The sequence below is a fragment of the Ambystoma mexicanum genome, chromosome 2p (genome assembly GCF_040938575.1).
Source record: "Ambystoma mexicanum isolate Mex_15411 chromosome 2p, UKY_AmexF1_1, whole genome shotgun sequence".
Classification (NCBI taxonomy): domain Eukaryota; kingdom Metazoa; phylum Chordata; class Amphibia; order Caudata; family Ambystomatidae; genus Ambystoma; species Ambystoma mexicanum.
In genome coordinates this window covers 166,076,764-166,095,020 of record NC_090923.1, presented here as the reverse complement: position 1 = coordinate 166,095,020, position 18,257 = coordinate 166,076,764, and the positions used below count along the sequence as shown (strand labels likewise).

The 18,257-nt window shown below is 44.1% G+C and overlaps 1 protein-coding gene across 2 annotated transcripts in view; it reads right to left on the bottom strand.

Moving 5' to 3' along the window:
- Positions 1-3,584: 3,584 nt before the first annotated feature.
- The window catches only part of LOC138566314 (NADH dehydrogenase [ubiquinone] 1 alpha subcomplex assembly factor 3-like), a 73,004-nt gene continuing 58,331 nt past the window's right edge, over positions 3,585-18,257 (bottom strand). For both annotated transcript variants that reach the window (XM_069643427.1, XM_069643426.1), the window contains exons 5-6: positions 15,937-16,037; positions 3,585-9,379 (exon numbers count right to left, since the gene is read on the bottom strand). In XM_069643427.1, coding sequence (XP_069499528.1) covers positions 9,281-9,379; positions 15,937-16,037 — 200 coding nt within the window. In that variant the 3' untranslated portion in view covers positions 3,585-9,280. The remainder of the gene's footprint in view (positions 9,380-15,936; positions 16,038-18,257) is intronic.

Genomic DNA, 18,257 nt, shown 5'->3' with positions numbered 1-18,257 from the left:
GGTCAAAAAAAGAATTATTATTTCACACACTTAACTCGTCACAGTGAAAAATTTAAAAAACAGAGTTAATGTTGAAAACAGATACCAAGCTTGCACATCAGGAGAAAAGCTGGATAATAATCTGGAGAAAGAGAGAGAGAGAGAGAATCAGAGTGAGAAAATATCCGGGAAAAGGGGAAAATGAACTTGCTATCCTGTACAAGAACACTTTAATAATTAAGACAAAGAAAGGGATGATCCTCAACATATAGATGGAAACCAATCACAAAAGCAAGTGACCCAAGAGAATTAGAACTGTGATAAACTGAGGGGGGAAAGAGTTACAGCCAAATCGTATTCCCTCAAAAGGGATTCAAAAGGAAAGAAAGTTCAACTCCCCACTACAGGAGTTAAGGCGAATAATATGAGAAGTCACGAGAGACTATCTGTGGCTTGTATATTAAAGACTGGTACTAGCAGTACCCTCAGGAGAAGGGAGTCATTCTCCTGATATATGTTAGTTTTCTCTTAGTGGTAGGATCAGTTAGGGTCGATTTTGGACAGCAGACTTTCTTTGGTCAATCACGAGTGACGAACGAGCACCGTAGTTAGTAAAGCAGGTAGGGATCACCCATAGTCATAGGCAAAGTTAGGCCTTCTGTCTTCACTTTAATAAAGGATCCTACATTGTGTCATCTGAGAGTATGTGTCCTCCTTCTGGCTCACCACAATGGCTACAGACGGTAACAGGGTGCTCTGCAGGAGTTTCACATCTCCATCTCTCCACCAAAACCCAAAATTGAAATGGGGAGATGAAAAATAGGAGGTTCCTTAGGCATTATGTTATGTTAAAGGTTATTTATACCGCACACTATGACCATGTAGTGGTCGCTTGGCGCTCTGGTGATCTGTAAAGGAAGACGGTAAGATTGGGGTAAGTTAGTAGGACTGAGTGGGAGAAAAGAGCGATAGAGCTGTGATGTGCTGTTGGCAGATTCAGTTCGGTTTACTTAGTTCGCTGAGCTTAGGTGTGTTTGTCAGTTGGTAGCCTTCATGTGCTGTTGTGCGAGGCTATGTGTGGTTTGTTTTGTTGTTGCATTGTAGTGAAGTGTGTGCAGCTTGTTGTGCTTTAGAGGTATGGCTGTGTTTAGTTCAGTTTGAGGTGTATGCACAGGGGGGAGTTTTCTTGATTAGTAGGGTTGGTTGGTGGCATCACTATCTAGATGCGAAGCATGCTAAGCTCCACGATTCTATCTAGATGGGACACATGCTACTCTCCACAATTCTGTCTACATGTGATGCAAGGCTAATATTCACAATTCTACCCCGTCCATAACTGCTTAAAATGCAAACTGTGTCTGGCTAACATAATTGGCTTGATGCAAAGTATGGTAACCTTACACATTGAGGCTAGGTTCAGAATGGCTACCTTATACAAGTGGGGTAAATTCTGACTATGGCTGATGAGCACAAGTAAGCCGAGTGCCTAGGGGAAGTAGGTTATTGGGTAATGAGACAGTTGGGGTAGTTAATGGAGCACAGTAACAGCTGTACCCCCTACCTACACCACGCTTACCTTATCAGTCGCTGCTGGTTGACAGCTGCAGACTTTCCAGGCGGTCGTGGGCAAACACGGACTGGAGCTGCTTCTTCGTGAGCTGCTCTTTGCCTTGGGGGCCTTAGCCAAAGGGGTTGCCCGGGTAGGAGAGCTGCCCTGGGAGACTGTCCTAAGTAGGCAACAATGCCCAATCACGGGGGAGGGCAGGTCGGGTTGTAGGAACTGGAAAGGAGATGGGGTGGGAATGGAGTCTGCAACCACTACAAGTGCTTTTACACTAAAATAATAATTAAAAAATGTTCAGAAAAAGGGAATTATTTACCTGCCAAAATAGCAATAACTGGGCGTCTGGGGCACACCTGTAGTGCAGAAGCCTGCAAGGGTCTGGGACCCTCACAGAAATGAAAAACAGGGCAACAAGCAGCAATCAGAGCGGGGAGGGAGGCGGGCGGGCTGCAGGGACTGGGAAGGAGCTAGGGGTTGGGGTGGGAATGGAGTCTGCAAGTCCTACCTGTAGAAGGCTTTTAAAGTGTTTGAAGAGAGGGGGTGGGGGGAAGAGGTATTGGTTATTACGGAGCACTGAACTGTGCACACTGTACACAGACCACCAGCGTATTGCTCATGATGCCATTTATTAAGACGTGTAGCACAATAAAACATTGTTTCTTTTAATTCTGTAGTCTTGTAATAAATATTCAATCACACTGTATTGTTGTACACAAGGCTCATCACTGTGGAGCATGTTTCTTTCAGTTTATAGTGTTTGCAATTTATGTTTTGACTTTACAAAAGCAACTAAATAAAAACACAGAAAATAAAGAAACCCAATGAAATAGGCTATTATAAATGGAGAGGTTGAAACATGGCAAGCGACATGGGAAGGAACTATTAGCTTGAAAGGTTCAGGTGGTGAAGGTCTAGCAAGGGCTATGAGATTTTCATACTGTACCGCCTATGATACCATTCTCATAAGGGATTTATGGGATTACTGCTCTTTTTTCACTGCGAATCTCGAAAATTTCAATTTTTCTTTTTTCTTTGCACTTTTTCCTCACAGATAAATGCAGAAGACCCCAGGCAGCCCTTCCCCAACATCCCCATGCCCAATTAATACCCCGACCCCACTTACCATCTATATTTGCGATAATGTGCCAAGAAAACCCTACATTTTCTGGTTTTCAGTGATGGATTCGACATTTTCGTACTATCCCCTCATATGAAGCACAACACATTTTACTGAAGTCTGCTTAATTTAATTCTGTAGTTATTCAATTAACATTTAAAAATAATGCAAGGTCAGTCTTTGCAAATTCTTACAAATCCCATTAGACCACAAGGGCGAGATCCTTTGTCAACATACTCTACCTAAGAGAAATGCACTTGCCCCAAGGTGACAACGTATTTACCAGTGCTTTTTGTAAAATGATGCATATCGCCATAAGCACACTACATATTTGCTGCTATGCTGTCAAGCATACACAGTGAAACCTGTATTTGCCATTTATTGCAAACAAAGTGTGCTTGCAGTAAATGGACAATATGTTTCTAACATCCCCATACTCGCCAGCAAGGTAGAGTATCATGCAAATGGTACTCGCCCTTTATAAAAACTACTAACTAATGTTAGTTGGCTAGTACTTTTTGCGAGCCCTTAAGGTTGATTCCAAAAAGGCACTGGCTCCTGTGGTATTTAAACCCAGCTCTCACGATGCAGGGCTGCTTTGTATCCACTTTCCAATCCAACACTGGATGAGTTAGCCATTTCAGCAACAAGAAGAAATAAATCACATGATGTGACTAGAGGTCTTGCATTGTATCTAAGGATGCATTGTGTGCTGTCCAGAATTATAAATTATGCTGACAGCTACATAAATATAAAGCCAATTATTAATGCAAACTTTGTTACTTTACCACCAAAATATTTTCTTCCCATGATATTCTTGAATCTTTCAAACATTAGCCAAAGGGAGAAACCCAGAAGCTGGGTTAAGTAATATAATGGCCTCTGTAAGGAACTCACTGTGGCAACAGTAAAGACAGACACAAGTTATCACAGTTCAAGGGTGTTTATTAAACTGCATACACAGGTGGGAAAAATGCCTACACTAAACCTAAATCTAAGATGGGAGCAAGCTACGACCAGCAAATAATAATAAGGCCGTCCTAGTGGTGCCTTTTCAAATAAAAAGGCCTATACTAAAAAAAGAAACTATTGCCAATCTTTACAACTAAATACAAAAAGGAGTGTGGGTTACGGTTCACAAGAAAGAAGTGTTCCCAAATGAAAAGTCAGGATGTGGTAGCTTGGGGTTTCCCTCACCCGTGTTTTGAGAACGGGACAAGGTGGGACTCGAGCTTTCCCAGCACGAGACGACAGTTCCATTTTCAGCTATCAGGACCTTCGGTGGTTAAGTCTCTTTTCTACAAAAAAGTTTCTTGCCTCCAAGAACCTGATTTGGTCAAAGTAACAAACAAAAAGTTCCTTTCCGATTGTACTTGGGTGATGATTCTTCACCCCTGGGTCCCCCTCTACCGGGCTCAGACCCCTCTCAAATATCATCCTCCTTCCGTCAGGTTCCCTCTGGCTTGTATTCAAAAGGTTTCTCTGGTGCATTCACTGGTTGATGGGGTGCTGGCTTTTCACCCCTGGATCCCCTTCTTGCGGGTTCAGAACCTTCTTGAATAGCAGTCTCCCTCTGTCAGGGTCACTACGGCTCTCATTCATACGCTTTTTCCTTTTGCATTCACAAATCTTTGGGTGACTGCTTTTCACTCCCGAGTCCCCCTCTTCCAGGCTCAGACCCTTCTCAAAATGTTTGCCTAACTCCGTCGGGTTCACTACGGCATTCACTTGTCGTTGGGTGATCGCTTTTCACCCCTGGGTCTCCCTCTTCCGAGCTGAAACCCCTTTCGAATATCGACCTCCCTCAGTCAGGTTCACACCAGCTAAAACAATTTAATCTGTGGCATTCACAAGCCTTATTGTCTTTTTAAACAGTTTACTATGGACATCCCTCTGTCGGGTTCACTCTTGCAAACACACCTTTCATTGGGACTTCAGGCCCCTTCCATCGGCATCCCTTAGTCGGGTTTACTCTTGCCAGTCTCAGATATAGCTCTTTTCTCACTATGCAGGATTCATCTCCTTTACCTTTCCAATGGTTCGGCGGTCAAAGACTTCCACTGTACAGAGGATTTTGCTAGACCCCTGTATGACCACTCTGACAATTTCATTGCAGCTCTCCTAAGGCCTTCTGGTATCGTAGTTTCCCCAAAACGGGAGATCAACCAGAGTGTCTCGAGTAAGCAACCACATGGTGCCGAACCCCCTGCAGCTGGTTTCCCTCTAATTTGTTAACAGTTCTTTGAACTTCCCATAATTTGTCAATTGCGACTTTCGTTCAACACAGTTCGGTTTCTTATCGGCTCTCCCCTCGACTCGCCGGCTGTGATGTACTGATTTTCTGGTCTCCGGAGTGAAGGCCGGTATCACAGTAGCAAGCGTCTCTCTCTGTTCTGACTATCAGTGTAGGCATGCTCCGTGTATCGTTGACATCTGCTGCTACACACGCTGGCTATTGTTTGCTGTTTTAAGATTCCTTCGCGGGCATGGGCCGGAAAGGGCAAGGTCGCTTCTCTCCTTGTCACCCTTTCGGTTCTCGCCGCCTTTCTCCTCCTCTAGAACTGCTGTGCTTGGATAGCTGTCTCGTTGTGTGGTCTGTCTTGCTCATAATGTGCTCTAGTGCTCCACCATTTATCCATGTCGGGAAGGGAAAGGGCCATCAGGTGTGTGTGGTTCTGGTCAATTGCCTGACCCTTGGGTTGGGACACGTCAGGTAAACGCACTGTTAGACCGTTGTTTTCCACAGTAGGGGAAAGTGTTTGTGTTAGAAAAGAGCAGGGGGGGGTAGAGTTGCTAAGTATCCGACGGGGTAGGATGAGGAAGAGGTGTTATATTGAATTATAACATTCATACTAAGGGGTTTGGTAAACTCAGAAGGACGAGATTGGTAAGGTTTGTGAAACCAACGGGAATGACCGGGATTATTATCGTGAAATGAACATGGGATTTGTGGGAACACTAGTGTTTTATCAAAGTAGACTGGGTGTTTGGGAATGGATTTACCAGATGTGGAGGGGATGTCGGATTCTGGTAAAGGAGGTTCATTGGGTGGAGGGGCAGTTGAGTTGGTACAGCCTATAAAAGCCTCAAGGACCCAGTCTTTCTCATCCCTTTTTCCAATATAATACTATGCATCAACTGGGGCATCCTCCTCCTCCTCCTCACCCCCCCCCAGCATAACCCAGGGCTCCCCTACGCAGGTTATCCGCCCTCGCTCATCCACCCCCAGCATTGGGATCCGAGAGCACCAGCCCTTCCCTGGCCACCTGAATAAGGGATTCTCGAGGACTGTATGGGAGAATACCCTCAGGTTTCTCACACCTCTGAAGGACTTTGTAGCAATTACATTTTTTAAAAGCCACTGATTTGGTCACAATCAGTGCCAAAGGAACCAAGAAGCGGGCAGAGCAACCTGGTTCCTGCACTCATGGAGGAGCTGGAGCACTCCCATATTAACACCCCAGAACATCTGAATGTTTGGTGAGGTGCAAGAGCGCACTGTATGCACACTCAAGCCTGCAGATCCCCAGCATGTAACTCCAATGGGCCATGCAAGGCTTGGTAAGCAAAATCCCCCTGGCCTTTCATGGCTTATTGGGCCATTCGAGCGGGGGAGGCCAAACTGTCAAAAGGAAACTTGTTCCCTTTGACAGTTAAAGCCAGCCTAGGGGCACTGCCTTAGAGGCACCAAGCAGCTGAGGGAGCGCTCAGTGTTAACACTGGGCTGACTTAGTTAGTCCACAATGGGTTGCACTTTTGGGCCCATTGCCCATTATGGATGTGCTGCCACGGAATTTAGAAATCACTGTCAAATCTCCCATGAGAAAATAGTTTTGACGCTGTTTGGAGAAAATGATCTTTTTGCTATAAATAACTGATTATGAACATTTTAAACTTCTTGAAGCGATGTACGCGTCCAGCAAGATCAGCAGCCAGTAGTCCTAACATATAAGTTAAACAGTACATTGCAACATGTGAGAAAGACACTGCAAGATACGTTTGCGGTGAATGGAAAATTACATTTATTTTTACAGAGATGACTAGTACTGTGACGTTTTAATTAGTAGACGTATGTGATGGGTGCCGTTTGATTTGTTATGTTCAGGAAAGTCATTTCTGACAGACTGACTATAATAGCAAGGACCTCACACATCTAGTATTTGATACTGCACTAAAAGGTGAGGAGAATACAGTTAAAAAATGAATACCCTACAGAAACTGATTGCAGTTGAGGACTCTGCAATAATCGTATATGGTGGTTTTGAAAAAACAGAGTTGATAGTTGTAATTTAGTTCATCCTACTTTTGGTAGTTCAATCAAAAATAATGTGTGTATAGATAGTATGAGGGGTGGTTGTGGGGGAGAACCCACATAATACTGTGCATTTACTATTGCATGCAAATAACAATTTTAATGATCTTAATTCTGTCCCTTATATTTGATGGGTATATTAAGCATCTGAGGCACTCCTACCACCAGCCTTCACAAACGGCCCCCCATTTAATTTTCACACTTTTCCACTGTCATGCCCCCACTCCCAGGCTCAACATAATATGCACAATCTGGGCAACAAGGATATAGCAATTGGCCAATGAGGGGAGGGGGTCAGTCTGTAGACTTCACCCATTACCATAATTGATGTGTCAAGGATTATGGGAGACATGACATTTAGGTTCAGAGAAATGGCCGTACGCTCATTTGACTGTTTTTAGTATGTTGGTTGGCAGGAGGACCCAGAAATTTGGCAAAGTATTTACAGTGGAAAGTAAAGATGTAGGTTTGCTGCACTGAATAGGGGACGGTGTTGCAGATCAGCTGTAACTACCAAATATATTTTAGAAAATTGGACAGCTGAGGTAAAGTGGGGTGCAAGGAGGAGATGAACAAGTAATCAGCCAAACCACTGACAAGGAATTTTACTGCTCGCTGGAGACTGCTGCAATGGTTGCATGCTAGTCAAAAGCAGATTAAATTGCATTTATTTAAAGTGACACAGAGATGAGGTGTGATCCCTGTTGGCCTGACCTCGTCGTAGGGGTCAAAATAGTGAAAGGAAGATTGGTGGAGTACAGTGTAAACACAGAATTACAAGAACAGAAATTGAACTAAACGTCCAGGGCTTAGATCCCAGGAGAACAATTGATGTGGTCTACCTGAACTTCAGAAAACATTAAGAGAAAAGTTGCATGCAAGATAAGTAACCTCCATATGGGTGCATAGGCGGTAAACTGGAATAGTAAATAGCTAAACCACAGGAAACAAAGGGTGCAAGAGAACAGATTTCGACTTTTCCAAAGAATAGGGACACTTCCTCTCTGTATGGGGCAGAGTTGATAATCCAAACAGGGTGAAATAAATATAGGTCAATAAATTAGAAGTGGCAGCAGTCGGTTCAGCAAAAAGTCCTTTGCTTGGGGTGAAAAACCCAGGAGGAACACAGCATTCCTCCAGAAAAAAGGCAACACACAGAGGCATCTTGTAGTATTAAATGAATCCGTTTCCTTTGTTGCACAAAGAATACATTTCGGCTGCAATCAAAAAATAAGTATCCTAAATTTAAATGTATGTAAAACAGATTTATGGACGTTGATGATCAATGTGATCTTTAGCTGCTGTCAGATCTTATTTCTACTCTGCTGAGAAATACATCTGAAAACAGGGCTAGCAGACCCTTCCTATCCCCCAACAGCTGCCTCACTCTTGCCAGAGCCCTCATTCAGTCCAAACTGGACTACTGCAATAGCCTGTACCTAGGAGCCAACTAATCCATAATCAACAAACTCCAGGTTCTCCAAAATAATGCCCTACGTGCAGCACTTAACATCCCAAGGCGAGAGAACATCTCCACAACCAGGAAAGCGTGTAAATGGCTTTCCATACAGCAAAAAAATTGACCTCAAATCCATCTGCCTCACTTACAAGTCCCTAAACCATTTAGCCCCACCGTATCTCACCAATAAATTTACCTTAAAAACCGCCAGCAGAACCACCAGATCATCCAACTCCTTATGCCTGTCAGTGCCTAGATTTGCTCTAAAAAGAGCAGGAGGCACTAGTTTCACAGTGCTTGCCTCCCAACTTTGGAACACCCTTCCATTCAACATTAAAACTATTGAGTCCTTTCCAATCTTTAGGAAACAGGTTATTGGTTGGTTACTGAACAAAGAATAGCATTTACCCTCACCTTCGAAGACCGTCACCTCCCTAAGGCCGCTACCTTGCCTATATTATATGTAATTGCTGCCTGCACCATGTAATCTATGTAAATTGCTGTACTATGTAAATGTGTATCTCATGCCTATAACCGCTTCTTTAAGCGCCCTTCTATCTACGGGTCTGGAGCGCTATACAAATTAATAAAACAAACAAACAAATAAAGCCCACATTTTGGCTTAAAGACTACGGTCGCTGTTGGTGAACACGGGCCATGCCTCAACTAATTCATTCCTAGAAGTCTCACTATTTTCCCACGAAGAGGACACATTTTGTATGCATCAGTGGCCAATGGTCAACCTTTGTGTGTAAAACGCAGGAAGCAGTTCAGTCCAGTCTTTGCAGTTGGGAATTTCTTTGTGCCCCAATTGGCCTCCTCGGTGTAGTTTTCTAAGAGTTGTCAGGCTTATGCAAATTCTCTCTCAACGTGGAGTGGAGGGATCAGGGCAGCAGCAGCGAGTCGCCTTTCACTGGTCAAGAAGTTGAATGTTGCACAGGCGTTGGCCTGCAGAAGAAAGCAGATAAATTTAGATCTCACGCAAAAGTAAGATTTGTTGATCACGCTGCGTCGTCTTTGAATACAAGTGTAAGGTGTGACATGTCATACAGTGCCCTTCCATTACTTTCTGACACAATGAAATCTCAGGTTCACCTTTTGAAAGCATAACACCCGGCAGCCTCAATGAACTTGAATCCTTTATGTGACACTATATTCATAATTTTCTGGCCCAACAACTTATTTTGGCTGGAACTGTCACCTAGCAGATCTTTGGGACCATGAGTACTCAGATATAGCTAGCTCAAACTTCGCTCTCTTATTACTAAAAATGAATTCCTAACCCCAATTTCTTGCTCGACTTTTAATGTGGCAACCTGGACAGTTTTCAGCCACGTGGGGCAAAGCATGTAACAGTCCCTCTAAGTTGAGCTCTGTGTGGCTTCCAGTTTCAGGAGGGGAGATCGCCTGATATTCTGAGTAGTTGCTTGTCAGCACAGCTCAGCACATACTGCCTTTGCCTCAAATCAGACCAAAATGGAGGGCTAACATTTTTTGCTGACCTTCCCTGATCCCTTTTCTCCCAGGAAGCCCCATCTGGCTATCCCAGCAGAAGAGTTATGGCTTTACCCAGCTGTGATGGTTTTAACAGTTGAGAACCCCCTAACCCAGGTAGAAGAACATATTTGTCAGTGCGGCAGACCGTTATGTGTTTCACAGATTCAGCAAGACAACAGAGTTTCTGCGCGTGCCAATATTTTTACATAAAAATATGAACTGTTTTTAAGCAAGAAGAGCAAGTTACTTACCCCTGGTAATGTTCTTTCGACTGGATATTCCTTCCACGTATTGCTTTGTTTCCTGCTTTGGAAAAACATTTTCTTCTCAGCAGAGGGCGCTGTGCATCGAGACGGTCGACCCAATGTACCTAGAGGGCTTCCATCTTGGTTGACGTCATCGTTGAGTACATATACAATGTGCAGCACCCGTTGGCTTCAGTTCTATTTTTTCACCAACCCATAGGCAGAATTACTGCCATTGACAAGTGCCTTGAATCATCAGACCCTAAGAGAGCGTAAAGTCTAAAGCTCGGAAATTCTACAGTGGGGTAGGTTGGAAGGGCGATGAGGAATACGTGGGAGGAACACCCAGTAGAAAGACCATTACCAGGGGTAAGTAACTTGTTCTTCGAATGGATTGTGTCCTCCCACGTATATGATAATATTGCTTTGGGAGTCTAAGTTCTTTTGGAGTAGGGAGTAAGAATTTGACAGTTAATGTTTGTCAAGAATGGAGCATAGAACTGCCTTCCCAAATCTTCCCTCATTGTTAGAGGTGTCTAAACAATAATGTTTTGTAAACGTGTGGATGGTGGACCAGGTAGTTGCCTTGCAGATATCCTTATCCAAACTCCCCTGAAGTGCTGAGGAAGTTGCCACGCCCCTAGAGTAATGAGCCCTTAAGCCTTCTGGGGGATCTTTCCCAGCTAGCCTGCAGCACTCCGAAATAGCCAATTTGTTTGGTAACTGACAGACCTAGTTTGTATCCTGTATAACTAATGAAAAGTTGGTTGTGCTGTCGCAACTTTGCCATTCTTGAAACATAAAAGCTTAGAGCTTTCCTAGAGTCAAGTCTATGAAATCTTTCCTCTTCCTTGCCAGGATGAGGTGGAGGATAGAAGGCCGGAAGCGCAATCTTTTGTCCTAAATGGCAATCCGATACAATCTTGGGTAGAAAAGAGGGTTTGACCTTAATGACAACTTATCCTTGTAAAAGGTGGTAAACTGATGTTTACATGTTAAGTCCTGCCACTCACTCACCCTGCGGGCTTGTGTTATCGCTACTAACAAAATAGTTTTATAAGTTAGCAACCTTAAAGGGGAGGAATTGAGTGGCTCGAAAGGAGCACACGTCAAAAACATTTAAACCAAATGAATATACCAAGTTGGAAATTGGAAAGGTGTAGGAGGAAACACATTTGTGAGACCTTTAAGAAATTGAGTCGAGGGAATTTTGAAGTAGGATGCCTCCTCCAAGGTGCGCTTTAATATGGAGAGCGCTGCTAGATAACCCTGGACTGTTCCAATCTGGAGCCCCAGATTTGCCAAATGCAGCAGAAACTATGCGTAGGCGTATCGCATTGAAAAGGGTCCACATCTTTCTCCCTACACCAGCTGCAGAACTTGTTTCAATGGCAGCGGTATACGGATTTTGTTGCTGGCCTCCATTACGTCATCCTGGAGGTCCCAATCTTTGTATCTCAGCCTCTCAGAAACCATACATGAAGGCTGAGTGTCTAGACCTCTGGATGGAGAACCCGACCCTCCTCTCGCGAGAGAAGGTCTGCTCTTAGTGGAAGATGTATTAAAGGGCAGATGGACACGTCCAGAGGTCCAGGTACCACATTATCTTGGTCCAGTCTGGGGCAATAAGGATCATGAGTTTCACAAACATTCTCAACCTCCTGATGACTTGAGGAATGACGGGGACTCGAGGAAATGTGTACAGGAGTGGAAACTCCAAGTCCACTATGAACTCGTCTCCTAGAGCTCCTCTTGGGTGAAATTCGCTGGAGCAGAACAGTTTGCACTTCTGGTTGACACTGGTCGCAAACGGATCCACTTGAGTGGTTCCCAAAAGGGTGAAGAACTCTTGGAAGACTTCCTGAGCTAGCCCTCACTTGTGGGAGACCGTGCTCTGCCTACTCAGAGCGTCCGCCGCTGTGTTCTCCTCTCCGGCAAGGTGAACTGCTGATAGGGAGATTCCTTCTTGAATTGCTCAGAACCACAGGTAGAATACCATCCTTTGCTCCTCTCCATCAAAGGTACTGGTCCTATAGCACCTTTCTCTAGCAGTGTCAAAATGTCCTGCAACAGGAATGGGTCTGGAACAATTAGCAAATGGCTTCCCGGTGGATGATGCTGAGGTCTCTGGAGGAAGCGGAGGCAGTGACCTTAGGCTACTGTTTCCAGTGCCCTTGCATCCAGAGTAATAAATTGCCATTCTTTCAGATACTGTGACAGTCTGCCTCCCACCAGCGTCATGAGTCAAGAACCCAGAGGTTTTGAGGCTGCTGAAGCAGAAGCTGATGGTAAAGATGCTGCTGCTTGACGGACTTTGCACCTCTCCCTCGTCCACCACAAGGGAATCTTCTTTTACCCATTTGACCAGCCTGTCCTCTCGCTCTTCCAACTGAGGAGCAGTAGCGAAAGGACCTGCCTCTACAAGATGATCCGATGGGGTGAAAAGGCTGTTGCTGCCTGTAGCAGCACCAAGGGACTTGGCTGCCGCCTTTGAGGTCTGCAGCTTCTCAAGGCTTTCGTCAGCCTTATTACCAAGTAAGTGTGAGCTGTCAAAGGGCATGTTGAGGTGTCTAGATTACACATAATTTGCAAACCCTGACTTGCTTAACCATACAAATCTGTGTATGATCGTGCTTGCCGCCATGGCTCTGCTAATGCAGTCTCCAGACCTGATTGCAGAGACTCACACATGGCCTCCTTACTATTGTTTATCAGTTTAAAGAAGTCACTGCAAAGCAATGGAATTCCTTGCTGCTCTCCCTGAAAACAGAAACCTTGCTTTTCATAAGACCATCAAAACATGGCTATTTACTTAAACCTTTACATGAAAAGCACGCACCGTTATGCACCGCTACCATGCTAGGCCAATACGCAATCATGATGTGCTAGCCGTATGTAACGCTCTAATGATGAAATCACATTATGTAAGCCCTCTGTAACCAAATCCTCTTCCATGTAACACTATGTAACGCAAAATGCAATACCTCTGTAACTAACCCGCTCTCCATGTAACAGCGCCACAATGCCTTTGGGCTGTTTGTGTGCTTTATAAATGCAATAAATAAATAAATAAATAAGCTGTCTCTTTCAGGAGTGTGATCAGCCATCATTGCTATGAATGAATCACAAGTACCCTTGGTTATGCGCTTCCAAAAAAAAAGTTTTTTTTTACTTTTGTTTGTTTTCACAAATCTAAATTACGTTGCTTCTAACTTTCATCTTTTTCAATTTTTTCTTGCAATTCAATTTCACGATTGCTTTAACAGTTTTGTAAACACAATTTGTCAGTTCATTACAGTTTTGTAAACCATTCATCTGGTGTTTAAACAGTTTGTATATCCCTCAACCATTCGTCTGGTGTTTTCACAATTTGTCTATCCCTCTACACGTGTTTCCCCATCATGTGAAATAGTTCCTCAGGAGGGAGTGTTGCCTGAAAAGATTTTGGAAACAGGAGAATGAATGACATGGGTTGGGTCCCCAAAATAATATTTAGAGATTGCACAACTGATAAATTAGTTAACAGCCCTGAATCTTCAGCTTTTATTATATGAAAAAAAAAACTTACGTCTTTGTTTCTCCAGTTGAATTAAACTTGTTCCGTTCTCTGTCTCCCTTTAATTACTTCTCGGCGTGTCCTCATTCTATTGTGCGCTCCTCGTATCTGTAAGTAATGGTTCATTTATAAACTATATAATATTAAATATATTATTTGAATCATCTTACCTCTGTGTGGATTGTTTTTCTTCCTCACTCATTTCAGTGTGTCAGATGGACATGATAATCCATTCACTGGTTTAACAATGGCGGTTTTTATATTTCTACGTGTAGACGTTTATGCGTAATTAAGCATGTGGTGACGTCATCACGTTTTAGGCTTCCATGTTGGATTGGGACCAGAAGCGGTGAAGCTTAGCCTGAGTATAATCTATACCATGTGTTTCTGAAACATTTGAAGCCCTGTTGTTACCGCTGGGTGTTATTTCTTATTAATCATTATGTGAACTTTGAATTCTATCATTACATTTGTTGTTATCTTGTGATTCTTTTGCAATTAAAAGATAGAATTTGAATGAGGTAATTACACCATTTTGTTTGAGCATATTCAGGTATGCATTTTCTGAAATTAAACGGACACATTGTTCATCGTCATTAGAAAGGGCACTCTTTGTTTTTTATCTATAATTGTGTACCAGTCGTCACGAGAAGATTATGCTGGTTCATTTGAAATCTTGTGGCATAATTACAGATGCACATATGTCAATCATCATGCTGTGTAACATTTCAATATTTAAATTATGTATGTGCCGATACCATGACCATAATTATAAAAAATGTCCCATTTCTCAGTCCGTATTCAAACCTGTTATGCAACAGTCCATATTACATATCCAGATAGCTTCCAGTTTTCTTAACACTTTTATTCTATTTCCACCTCTCAATGGCATGTTGATGACGACCCTCGACTCAACGGTTTCTTCGATTTCTCGTCTCATCGAGTACTCTTAGGCTTATGACCCAGGCTTGATGGGTTTTGCCTTGGTCTCATAATAGCCATCGACCGTTTCAGGCCTGTTCCTCGAAGATTTTACACGTTTCCTTTCTAAAGAGCTCCCACTCATCTTTGGAGGAGGATTTAGTCAGCAGACTACGCTCCTTTTATCTGAGGAAGAAAAAGAAGGAGAGGGTGATCTATGCCTTCTCTTTGTTTTTTTATGACGAAGTGGAATGTGTACTCCTCGAGTGGGATTGTTTTTTTAAACCTTATTTTATGAGGAGATGAATCTCTCGACTCGTGGGATGACTGAAATTTTGAAGGAGTGGACTGGTGACAATCTTCCCACTGACAGTTTCGCTTTTCTCTCTTTTAAGGCCTTACCTGTCATCGACTGACAGGATCGACAGTCGACGGTTTTGTGCTCGACGCCCAGGCACCAGATGCAAATTTTAAGCAGGACCGTAATGGACATTTTGGCGCTGTAATCTAGGCACATTTTGAAGCCCGTCTTCAGAGTAGTAGGAGTAGAAGACGAGGCCATCTCAAAACTTTTTTGTGGAAAACTGAAGCATGCCATAATTCTCAAAGCAATCGTGGAAAAACAGAACTGAAGCCAACGGGCGCTACACGTGGTATATGTACTCGACAATGACGTCAATCGAGATGAAAGCCCTCGAGGGACATCGGGTTGACCGTCTCGACGCAAAACGCCCTCTATCGAGAAGAAAAAAAGAATTCTGAAGCGGCTGAAGCTGGAAACGAAGATATAAGAGGAGGAAAACATGCGAGGACACAATCCATTCGAAATGTGTGCATAAGATATCCAAGCTCTGGAAAAACACCGGCTCACAAAGCACCAGATTTTGGAGTGGAGTGACACTAAAGCCTTAAAAAACAAGCGCTTAGGATGGTGTTCACATGCCAGGTTGTGTACTAGTTCACATACAAGCACACCAGAGCCTTTGATCATCGAAAATAATCATTTTGCTAATGAGTTTCACAATAGGTTTAAGGGGTCCACAAATTCATGGCAAGGTGCACCTGCCACATTCATAAACACCAAGTAGCGCCTCTATTGTCCTTAGTGACATGCGTCCACATATAGAGAGAGGATGGTGCTTGGGGTCAGTGAGCATCCAATGGAGAGAGCCCAATCATGCTTGCCCTCCAGCACCCACCCCTATTCTACCCAATGCTCTCATCTTTATAGCATTTACATAACACATTAAATCCCCTTTAAAGATGATGTTTCTTGTAGTTCTCACCGTGTCCTGCACCTCCACGGCTACACCTTTTTGTCTCATAAACTTCAGAATGGAGCTGTCTAGTCGCTGAACTCGGTCCCCTGTACCGAGCACAATGATTTCTGAAAGGAGCAGAAGAGACCAACGGGGATCAAAGTAAGGATAAAGCAAAGTACTCACAACATCTTCCATTGGGGGGTTTCTTGCTACACACAAAGAAGATTCATGCACCAAGTGTCCCTGCCCACCACAACATCATGCATCAGTGAAAAACATCCAAGCAAGATGAACCGGACGTGCAAGTAACCATTATTTGGAGCACACCAACAGAATCTCTGACCCAAACTACAGTCAATTACTGATTAATCGCTCTTTCACCCGGACGCTTGAATGCCCCCTTCGCACAGTCCAAGACACTTTGGCTTGAGGTCCCCGTAAAGGTTTCAGCTCTTTTAGCCAATGTTTCAAAAAGTCACTTGGGCCAAGTTAGTGAGGAGAGAATGAGGAATTCTGCAGGCCAGGCGGGGGCCTCCACTCTGTGACGCAATCTCTTGTGGTGGTAAATGGGGTACCCATCAGATCTCTTGTAGTGCTACCTTGGATGACATTAAGAGTCAGAAACCATCCAGGCTAAAAGGAGACCTCAAGGGTAAAATGTGCCACCTATGATAATCTGGAAAGCGGTAACTAGCTATTGCACGAGCTCCCTGAGCAGTGATGGGGAAGAAAACTGCAGAGGGATAAGCACCAAGCAGTTAAGCAGGTTGCTAGCAAGCGAATGGGATATTAACAGATTGCTTTGGACCCAATGGCCATTCTATGCATAGAGCAAGAGTCTTAGCTCTGAGAGCGTCGGATGGACAAAACTCAGCATGGATTGGTGTTTCAGATGGAGAGCCTGAGAGGGGCAGATGGAGGAGGAGGAGGAGAGCATGAGGCAAGTTGCCAGGACCAGGAGCATCAGCTTGAATCAGAGTCAGAGTCTCTGGCTGTAATCCGGGATCCACAGCATTAGAGAGGCCAGGCTACTGCATAAGACCTGCTGCATACCTGAGACAGGCAGGAGAGACAAGTAGTTCAAGAGGAGGTGGTGGTGCCAGTCATGGCACTATATCCCCTAAATTAATTGAGTCAGGGTGGCCTAAAAAGGAGCTAGAAGTGTGCTGCTGCAATATAGGAACTACCAGCAACTGAGTCACTTAGTGGACATTGTCCTGTGTGTTAATACTAAGGAACTTAGATGTGTAGACTAGGGTGAGGACTTGGACTCGGTACGATAGGTCCTTCTAAAATAGGCGATTCAGAGATTGGATTTCACATCCTTAAACCTTTCGTTAAAGAGTGCTTCCTATTTTTGTTGTGTAGTGAAACCCCAGGGTCGCACAAGAGTTCACCTCACCCTACCCATCCCTTGAAGCCCAAGACCCTGTCAAAATTCAGGAACATAAGACTGGTGTAGTCTAGAAGGGGTGATCAGGTCAACAGGAATCAGGTGCGTTTTAGGCGGTGCTCTTACCCGGGAAAACTCCGGAAGACTGGGTATAGGGAAGCCTTTTGGGTGGTACTGTTCTAAAGCTACTGCCCATCTTCTTTCGCGCATATGCAACAACTTCCATAGTTATTACTAAGACTTATGGGAACTGCTTTCCTCACATCAGAGTGGTCTGCCCCACTCTTGTGGAGAGATCTGGTACAGCTATTATTTGTATACTGTCGTTGGAGTGAGGCTCTTCAGAGCAATGCTGCAGGTTTAAGAAGTCAGAACTGGGGAAAGCCTGCTGTTCAGCACAGAAAGGCTTAATTGTAGCACATATTTCAGACCGCAGAAACGTCTGTCTGCGGTCTAGCTGCACCACTTGCTGGCAGACGCATGTGCTGTTCCATGGATACTGAATCATCTTTATTTGCCCTGCTATACTTTGGAAAAGACCCTTGGTGGTTGTAACAATGTGCTTTGTTATGAGTCCTTACTCAAATCCCTCTAGGTAGGAGAATGGACTGGGATGCTGCTCTGATGTCTGCAAGAAGTAAGCAAGTTCTGCATGAGGATTCCATGTTACTGCCAGTTATGTAGTTTCCCGCTCCCGGTCCTCTGAATTTGCCACACCTGGTCCTGCTTGGCTTGGGAGGAATTGGAGTGGCTTTATTAGGTGTTCGACCACCACAACACCTGTGGTTTGGAGCTCGGATGCCCCTATACACCGCTATGGTTTGAATCTATAGGACGAGGTTGTTTCTCTGTGGAGGGGGGGGGAGCACTGACATTGAGGTGACTTGTTATAGAAAAGTGCTAGCCACTTTATTGTAATAAGTGTGGCACCACAGATGAGAGCGTTCCCCCA